Source organism: Indicator indicator, chromosome 11 (genome assembly GCF_027791375.1).
Source record: "Indicator indicator isolate 239-I01 chromosome 11, UM_Iind_1.1, whole genome shotgun sequence".
In the NCBI taxonomy this organism is placed as follows: domain Eukaryota; kingdom Metazoa; phylum Chordata; class Aves; order Piciformes; family Indicatoridae; genus Indicator; species Indicator indicator.
Window position 1 is genome coordinate 6,128,937 of NC_072020.1, and position 9,819 is coordinate 6,138,755.

Below are 9,819 nucleotides of genomic sequence, written 5' to 3' on the forward strand. Positions count from 1 at the left end.
AGGAAACTGATTAGACTGCTATTGTTGGTAGTTCTTTGGGTGCCAGGAGTGTGCAGGACTCAGGTGGAACTAATGAGCTGTGGAAGCTGAAAGATTTGCTTTTTTGAAACAGTGATATTTCTTGGTCAGGCTTGAGGCACCCCAGGAAGGCAGTGGAATAAAATTTATTGGCTTGCTGCAGAAGCTTTGCAGCCAGATGGAGGCTCTTCTTGTTCAGTACTGTCAGGCTCCCAGGCACCTGTCTTTCAAAAGGAAAAAGAGAGCTGAACCCTGCACTGTGTGATTCCTTCCCATCAGATGACTGTGGAAGAGGGCAGCAGCTAAACCCACTTTCATATAGGAATCATATAGAATATAAGCAAAATTGCTGTTTTGTTCCCTTCATGCAGTTTACCTTCCCAGGGAAGGTGTAAAAGACTGGTCTGGTGAGAAGTGGAACAGGATGGAGAAACCTGTGCTTGAATCCCATAAAGTACAAGTGAGCTGGGGCAAATCTTAAATATTTCTCATCTATTTCATAAATAAACAGGAGGTAATACTGATTCTCTTTCCTTTGTTGTCTCACACTCTGGCATACCCTGTTTTCAGTGACAAGGTCTCAAGTGGACTATCTCACCCACTCCAAGGGAGAGGTTTATGGAGCAATTAGAAGAGAATGAGACTTGTTAGATCATTTTCACCATGGACTACTACGTACTTCACTTCTTTGCTCATAGCTTTATGGATCCCTTGTGCATCCTTGATTCTAAAGCCAGTGCTTAGGTATCAAAACCCTTCAGTGTCCAAGGATCAGCTGGGGTAATGGGGAATGAACAGGCTGCAGTATCATGTCCTAAATCAGCGTTACCAAGGATTTTGAACCTGATGCAGAAATTAATTATTAAAGACACATATCATGCTCTGCAGAACCAGATTCATTCTGTGCTTGGATGTTGGATTCATGCCTAAGTGCCTACCTAATGCTAGGATTAATCTCTTGTAAATACACCGATTTACTCCACTGCAGGGCACGATTGGTGCAGATGGAATTCGACAGACGAGGAATCAGGCCCTGTACCATGTTTTATCCTTGTATCCTGAAAGTATAAAAGTAAAACAGCTTGGGGAAAAAAAGTGTTTGAGAAGAATGGGGATCTAGCCCTTACTAGATGTTAGCCATTAAAAGAGGCAAATATGAGTGTCAGGAATACTACAGGAGTTTGACAAATTCTTATTTTCCCTAAGTCTTGGTGATGTTTCAAAAAAACGCAAACAACAAAACTCTGCTATCCGTGCCAGGCGCATACCGCGTTGGTTGTGCACTGCCGAGCCTTCTGAGCTCAAACACAACGAACTCACCAGCACGGACACAGCCTCGGTGTTTGCTGTCCTCTTCAGTATCCTTTTGCCACCGGGCCACCCTCTCACTCAGTCAATCGGCCAGGTCATAGCATCGAGGCTATACTTACCCACCCGAGCTCGGGAGGAAGCGCAACTCGCTCGAGCTGCACCCCGGCCCCTGCACACACCACGCAAGCCCAACGACGACAGCAGCACTTCCACACACGGGGCACGGCGCTCGGGAGCAGCGGAGCCGTCACCACCTATACCCTAGCGCAGCCGTCCCGCGTAGCCCATCCCCCCGCACACGCGCAGAGCGAGGCATGCCGCGCCTGCACGCTGCTCCCTTGGGGGCGTACGCGCGTTGTGCGCCGCCGGCAGGCGCCCAGTGCACGCACGCTCGGCCGGGCAGTAGCGGAGACTGAGTCCCTCCGGCGCGTGGGCATTTCCGCCCCGCGCATGCGCACTCCCACGGCGCAGGCCGTTTCCGGTCGCCGGCAGCAAGGCCCCTCCCTTTCTGCTCGCGAGCGGCCATCATGGTACGTGCGGGCGGCCGGGGTCTCCGTGGCCTGGCGCCCCGGCGGGACTTCCGTGTCCTCCTCTGCTTGCGTCCCTGTCCCCTTGCCGATGTTCTCCTATCTGTGTCCTCCTGCGCCTGGCTGGGCGACGGGAAGGGAAGCGGCCGGTGGGGCCGTGTTGGGCTGGGACCGGGCCCCGCGTGCGGCCGTGGTCGGGCGCGGGCTGGGATCGTGTAGGGTCGCGTTCGGAGGTCGGCGTCTGCCGCAGTCGGAGCTGGAGCGTCTGCCCCTGGCTGTTTGCCACCGCAGGGCTCACCGCCTCTCGCTGGCGCCTCTTCCTCCAGCTGCTTGCGGCGTCCACGCGGGGCCAGAGCTAGCAAAAAGTTCAGTGCGTTAGCCTGGGTCTTTTGCTCAAGCGAAAGCATTTCGTGCAGTTAGAAGAGCTTGGGAAGCTGTTCTAAAGGCTGTGGGAGCACTGGACCTAATAATGGCTTTGGGTATATTCTCACCTAACTTTCTTACTGCGCCTAGGTGTTCAAACGCTTCGTCGAGATTGGCAGAGTTGCTTTCATTTCCTTTGGGCCACATGCTGGCAAGCTGGTGGCCATTGTGGATGTTATTGACCAAAATAGGGTAAGCTATGAGAGCTGTACCTTTATTTTCTCTTTTCTGCTTTAACAGAAGTTTTTGCCCTAAGACTGCATCAATTTTAAAGGATATTTTTTGTGAATAGATTTTTTTTCCAGTATTTCCTAGGAATAGAAGTGGACAAGTGATGACAGTTGGAGTATAAAACCTATGAATGGAATGTGATGAATGTATGTTTAAAGCAAGTGTTTGGGCTAGGGGTTTCTTTAACTTAGTGTTTCAGAAAAAAAATGAAGCATGCCATTTTGGCCTAGTGTGATTTTTCCAAAGATGAGTCTTTAAAATTCTGCATGTAAAGCTTGGATTGTATACACAAGACTTAACACTCACTTTCGGTCTGCATAATGTTTACTTTTATTTTGGGCTGTTCTTGCCAAGATGCTGTTTATACGTTATTAGGAAACTGCTGTGTGTTTTGAGCACAATGGGTAAACTACTACAAAGCCCCCACACTTGTTTTCCTTTTTCAGGCACTAGTTGATGGCCCCTGCAGTGGTGTCAGGAGGCAGGCTATGCCCTTCAAGTGCATGCAGCTGACTGATTTTGTTCTCAAATTCCCACACAGGTGAGTAGTTGGTGGGTTTTTTTAACCTCTGTAGAAAACATGCTGTCACTTGATGAGTGATGCCACTTGATCTAATGCCTACTAGAACGTTCATACAATGTTAAGACAATGGATTAGCATGTACATAGTAAAAATTTGGCAGCCTGTTGAATACATTTAGGGTTTCATTACCAGTTTTGATTAATAATTGCTCTTAAGGAGCAAAGGCCTAGGCAACTAACTTGCAGGTATTTGTGGGGTGGATGGTGTGGGCAAAAGCAGTTGCAGTAAATGCTGTGCAGCTGCACTTTGCTGCTGCTCAGGTCACTTTCATGTATTATATACATTTCCTGCCTGCAGAGCTATACCAGAATTGCAGGAGGCTGAACTTGTTCTGTTCTCTTCAGCTTAGTTACTATGACTTTCTGTAATCTAGAAACAAAAATTGCTGCCTTTCTGATTCTGAAGCAGTGGTAGGAACAGACTGTGAGCATACCTCTTGGAGTTGCTCATCTGTCAGTCCTAGCAAAGGATCTGTGCAACAAAATGTTAATTAGGCCACAGAGATCTACATGGCATTGACTCAAAGTAGATGTCTGAAGTAATACAGAAAAGTGATTTTCTTCTGTCTGAAATTTGACGGGCCGGCATCAGAGAACTTTTTTTTCCCCCCACAAAAACTGAATAAAATTCTGTGACTGTTCTAATGCAGTGCTCGTCAGAAGTGTGTGCGACGTGCCTGGGAGAAGGAAAATATAAATGAGAAGTGGGCAGCAACAAGATGGGCAAAGAAGATAGAAGCCCGAGAAAAGGTAGGTTTTCACTGGATGAGTAATACATGTTCACAGGATCACAGGATGTTAGGGGTTGGAAGGGACTTCTGAGGGTCATGAAGTCCAACCCCCCTGTCAGAGCAGGACCATAGGATCCAGCACAGGTCATGCAGGAACACATCCAGATGGGTCTTGAAGGTCTCTGGAGAAGGAGACTCCACAGCCACCCTGGGCAGCATGTTCCTGTGCTTTGTGACCCTCACAGTGAAGAAGTTCCTCCTCACGTTGAGGTAGAACCTCCCATGCTGTAGTTCATATCTAGTACCCCTAGTCCTATCACAGAGTGCAACTGAGAAGAGCCTGTAGTCGTACTGCTTCTGCTTAGGAAGATTAGATATGATCTAGTAAGCCATGCATCTTCATTTGTGGGTGAAGATTAAAGATAGACAAGGCACATAATTTTGCAAGTTGCTACCTACTAGCTTCAGCTTCTTGTATTTTGGCAGTGATGATGGCTTTACTCAGTCATTCCTATAACCACCTTTTTTCTTGCACCAGCAAAGGTGAACTAGTTCCAGAGGTGCAGCTAAACTTAATCTGGGGGGTTGTGACATGCTTTACAACACTGAGTTTTACTGCTTGCCTGTGTGTGTGTACATGAGGAGCTTCATTACTGATTCTTTTCAAACAGAAGGCCAAGATGACTGACTTTGATCGCTACAAGGTTATGAAAGCAAAGAAAATGGTGAGTGTTTGAGTGTCACTTCTCTATGGGAACAGTGCTTGTAACTTTCCCCTTAGAGTCACATACACAGGGTGGCCTTACTTTTGTAGCTGGCTTGACTTATGGAGTAACACCAAATACGTGAATCCCTGGAATTTTTCATGCTTCTTTGGCCACCACGTTCTCCTTGGTATTTGGGCAAACTTAAACCTGTGATCTGTATGTCAGTCTTCCAGGTTAGAGCTGAGGAAAGAATTGCCACCTGATGAAATCTTGATGAGTTACTGTTAGTATTATATTCTATATGACAAGTCATTACCCATGAAATACTGAAGTGCCCAAGCTTGCAGCCAGATTGATGTTGTCCATGGGGTAGATCAGAATGGTTTTACGTTGAATTGGACATTTTAATCTGATGCATGGTAACAATTTTTCTTTTTCAATTATAAGAAGTATAATTTGTTAGCAAAGGGTGATTATCAAAAAAGGCAGACTCTGAAAGCTTAGAATTTATGGTACAGTATTTGTTGTTTTCATTCTGGTGAATCATAAACGTTTTCCTTCTTTACAGAGAAACAGGATCATCAAGCATGAAATGAAGAAGCTCCAGAAGATGGCTTCTAAAAAGGGCAAGAAGCCAGAGAAGTCAGAGAAAGCACCCAAGTTAGAGAAGGCGCCCAAGTCGGAAAAAGCACAAAAGTCAGAGAAGGCCCCCAAGTCAGAGAAGGCCCAGAAGGCTCAGAAATAAAATGAACTTCTAGTGATGTATGACTTTGTGTTCTTGTTCCAATTCTTTAAAATTGGCAAATGGTTAAACATCTGTTTTAAATTGTAATCATAACTTCATGTTTGTTTCTGACCAAGAATTGTTGTCTGTCTCGTTTATTGATGTCCAAGCGTTGGGTTTTAGTGTTTCCCAGGAACACACAGACTATGCTCAGTACACCATACCTAATGCAAGTTGCAATACTTACATATTCAGTTACTTGAAGTAGACTGGTTGATATTTTAAAGCAGTCTGCTGTTGAAATGGTTGGTAGTGAACAAAATTACACAGTCTTGAATGTGAAAAATGAGAAACAATTAGACAGATTTTTCTGTGTAAGTCAAAGCTTAAACTGAAAGTATGTGTCAGGATTTGAAAGACAAATTCCTGTTCAGATCCTTTAAATTACTCCATATTTTCTAAAAAAACTCCCACTGTTCTTTAGGTAGCAACCTGGCATTCTTAAATGCTAACACCACAGTTGTCTTGTAAGCAGAGTGAGAAATAATTGGTGACATAATATTTGTGACTTGTGTTCAAATGTGCTTGGTTTTCAGATTGTTTAAAGTTAAGAGTTTGTCAAGTCCTGATCCTAATTTCAGTCCCTTTAAATTACCATAGAAGTCCCACTTGTTAATCAAAACCATTAAGTAAAAGGGAGCAAGGCCTAAAAATTACTGTCTGAAACACTGAAGCACTCAATGTACCCTTTATGCTGTAATGTTCACATATCTCAATGTCAGCACCCATCATCTGTGTTTTCTCCTGTGGTGTGTTGGCAAGAGATGTATTTTTTTCATAGTGAATGAAGAAACTCGGATGCCTGGTGAGAAGAAAATTATTGTCAGATATGAAGTGGAGATGAGTTTAAAGTGATCTAATCCATGTAGTGAGACACTAACTTGAAAGGTTTATCAACCTGGAAGTCCTTCCAGGTGAGAGTTGTTCCTCAGGATTCTTAGAGGTTTTTTTATATACTGTTAAGTTAAAAGAATTAACCCGATTGGAAAAGACCCTTGAAATCAAGCCCAACCTATCACCCAACACCGTCTAATCAACTAAAGCATGGCACTAAGTTCCTCATCCAGGCTTATTTTAATCATTTCCAGGGACTGACTCCACTACCTCCCAGGGCAGCCCATTCCAATGGCCAATTACTCTCTGTGACAAATTTCTTCCTAACACCCAGCCTAAACCTCCCCTGGCACAGCTTGAGACTGTGTCCTCTTGTTCTGTCACTGGTTGCCTGGGAGAATGAGACCAACCCCCACCTGGCTACAATCTCCCTTCAGGTAGTTGTAGAGAGCAATAAGGTCTCCCCTGAGCCTCCTCCAGGCTCAACAACCCCAGCTCCCTCACCTGATCCTCACAGGGCTTGTGCTCCAAAAGTTTAGTTATTTAAAGTTATTTAAGACTGATGGAAAATCGCTAAAAGAGGCTGTAGATGTGCCTTCGATCAGAATGAGGTTACAAGACATTTTTCTACATGATTTGCTGATTTTTAAAGGTACTTCCAAAAGATTCACTTGGACTATGACTGCAGCAATTTTGTCTATATGCTTTCATCCCCACCACTATCATTCAGCAGCTGCTGGGGTACCTGAAACATTTCCATGACACAAAGCATGCTGTAACCTGCCAAGCTGCTCAGCAGCTGTCATTTTCCTGAAGAGAAACTTTGCAATGGCACAAAACATGCCTAGAGGGAGAGGTACTCCCCTGCAGGTGTCTGCACTAGCACTGCACCGTGGAAAGGAAAGTCCTGGCAGAGGGGGGTATTAAAGGTTAAGGCACTATTAGGGAGAAGTATTTTATGCCTTAGAAGACTTGGTTCTGTAATACCGTGCCAAGTGCTTCTGTGCAATTACTGGGTTTTTACAGTTTGCAAGAAAGGGGAGAGGAAAAATAGAACATACCAGTCCTGGTCCCTGTGCTGTGTCTTTCTAATGGCCTGTTCCATGTGACCAGCATCTGGTGCTTCTAGCAACTCATGAAAGTTCTCCAAAACCTTCTGCAGCACTGTGTAGTTGGGAGGCCGTCTTCCTTTCAGCCCATGAGCGCTGTGCCACTTGTGCTGGTTTGTCTTTTTCTAAAGCCAGGAGGATACAGGAGACTGGGAGTACAGTCTCGTTTCTGAAAGGTGCCACACGATGGCACCATTAGCTCCTTTACAAGTGCGCTGCTGAGGCTTACCCGAACCACCCAGATGTCTATTGGAAGAACACAGCAGGGCAATCTAAGAGATTCCTGGAATGCATGGATGACAATTTCCTCTTCCAAGTGGGAAAGCAGTCCACAAGAAAAGGTGCTATGCTGGATCTTGTCCTCATCAGCAAGGAGGGGCGAGTGAGTGATGTGAAACTTGAGGGAAGCCTTGCTGTAGCAATGTTGAAATGACAGAGTGACACAGGTGGTCTTATTTCCATGTGAACAGTGAAGATATCTGAGAGAGAAAAGTCTGTTCCCACACAAGACACACTGAAACAAACCACCTCGTCCAGCATTTTCTCTGCATTATGGACTTGGGGCTTGTCCCCTTTGGGTCAGTGGCTAGGGAAGCAGGGCACTGGAATGTGTCATCTTCTGAAACCAGATACAAAACTCAATTTTGCAGCTCATCTGTTTCTCAGCATCTTCTGTGTCCTAGCACCAGACCCCAAGCTCAGATCTCTCCCTATTCTGCTTGATCCCTAGAGCCTTAATTTGGCACCTTTTGACAACGGCTGCAAAGGAAGGCTGAAATATCAGGGTCTCTTCTACAGCCTATCCTTTTGCAAAGTGTTGAGGCCCATTACCAGTAGATACAAGAGACAGCAGGGAAAAGAAAAATGTGAAGGCCTTGAGAGCAGCTCATTTCACAATCAGTGACAGTGATTTATCTGGGTTGGGTTTGGTTCTCAAAAATCCATTCAAGCTTATAATTATCATGGCATATGTGGAAAGTCATATTCATAGTCTGTAAAATTCATTAAAGCCTCAGACTTTTCTAGAAGGGAGAGGAAATCTCTTCAACTTTACTTTCTTAGAGGCAGCATACCTTTCTGTTTCTTGTTGGCTCTTAAAATCTAACCCCTCAGCACTCCGCTGCCTGTCCTTAGCTGCCAAGGGAGAAATGAATGCAGATCTGGGACAGAAAGGGAAAGGAAAAAATATTTCTGGGGAAAAAAAAGAACAAATCAATAGGTATCTCTCTGTGGGGACAAGCAAGGGGAAAGGTGAGTCAATCTATGAAACTGAGAGAGGGTTATACCTGAAGCTTTTGCTGATGTCTGTAGTGGTGGCATTTTGGGGAACACAGAGGTCCCCATGCTGCTGTGGGTACTCCAGTGACAATGGCCTTTGCTCTCTGTCAGTTTCTTTGATCTCTGCCCTGCTGCTCAGGGAAAGTTTGCAGCCCTCTTGTACCTACTCATGGCTCTGTTGAATCTGCCTGGTGTTACAAGCAAACTGAGAAAACACCTCTATAATCTGGAGTGAACCTCAGGAGAGCCCCACTTGCTGCTGCCCTATACCTTACAAGTGGAACTAAACAGCTTTTCCTCTTGCCCCAGTGCAAGGTGAGGGGGAGCAGGCTCAGGAGATCTTTGGCATTGGAAGTCATAGGCTATCTGCCCTGAGACCCTAGTATCAGATCTGAGTGTTTTGGAGGCTTGCATTTTACTTGTACGAGGGGAGCAGTCTCACCTCCCTGCTTCCCCCTTTTCAGCCTACCACCACACAAGAGTTTCTTGGAGTGGGGACATATCCCTTGTCCTGCAGAGTTGGCATTGGACTGGCGGCAGGACTGGCCTCAGCTCAAATCAGGGAAACCTCAAGAAAATCTATGTGTGAGTGAGCAAGCTCTGTTTTGAGCTGAAGCCACAGCTGTGAGAATGTGAGCAGATATGGTCAGGGAATAGAAAATTAAAAGAGAGAGAGGGGAAAAAAGCAGTTTTCATTGTTCAGATAATGAGTGATTTTCCAAAATTAAGTAGCAGAGATGCCACTGATGGGGACTGGGACTCTGCCATGGGCTTAGGACTTCCCAGCTCAGGAAGGTAGGTAGGCATGGCTCTATGGATTTGGGGGGATTTTCTGGACCTCCTCAGGAAACAGGTTCATAATGCACTTGGTTCTCAGGTATTGCTGCACTATGCACGTCATTAAAACTATTATCCAGAGGAGAAATAAAACCAGAACTTCAAAATATGGAGATGGGAGGATCTGTTTCAAAGCTTGGTGGATTAATCATACTGGTTTGGCCACTGATCCCTTAAGTCTGCCTCCTACGGCAGCCATCCATGCCTCTTTTGAATGCGAATTCCTCAGAGGTCAGGCATGCATCTGAGCTGATGGTTTGCACCGAGAGGCCATCCAGAGAGACCAGCTGGAGTGCTTGGCCTGGCAGTCGAAGCCTGATAAACACTGCACTGACAGAGATCATTCGACAGAGAATTGCACAGAAATGGAATCATTTCAAAACTAAGCAAGGGAGGTGAAAGTGAATGCTCCCGAAATGAGATCCCACCAGTGAGCTCTGACACGCA

The 9,819-nt window shown here is 45.5% G+C and overlaps 1 protein-coding gene across 1 annotated transcript; it reads left to right on the forward strand.

The window, feature by feature from the left end:
- The first annotated feature begins 1,816 nt into the window (after positions 1–1,816).
- RPL14 (ribosomal protein L14) lies at positions 1,817–5,381 on the forward strand. The gene is made up of 6 exons (XM_054385002.1): positions 1,817–1,859; positions 2,370–2,471; positions 2,957–3,051; positions 3,743–3,842; positions 4,495–4,548; positions 5,099–5,381. The coding sequence occupies exons 1-6, from the start codon at positions 1,857–1,859 to the stop codon at positions 5,273–5,275; spliced, it is 531 nt and encodes a 176-aa protein (XP_054240977.1). The 5' UTR covers positions 1,817–1,856; the 3' UTR covers positions 5,276–5,381.
- The last annotated feature ends 4,438 nt before the right edge of the window (positions 5,382–9,819 follow it).

Coding starts and splice junctions, on each gene's coding strand:
- RPL14 (XM_054385002.1), top strand. Junction 3,843..4,494: donor AGATAGAAGCCCGAGAAAAG/GTAGGTTTTCAC, acceptor CTTTTCAAACAG/AAGGCCAAGATGACTGACTT. Junction 4,549..5,098: donor TTATGAAAGCAAAGAAAATG/GTGAGTGTTTGA, acceptor CCTTCTTTACAG/AGAAACAGGATCATCAAGCA.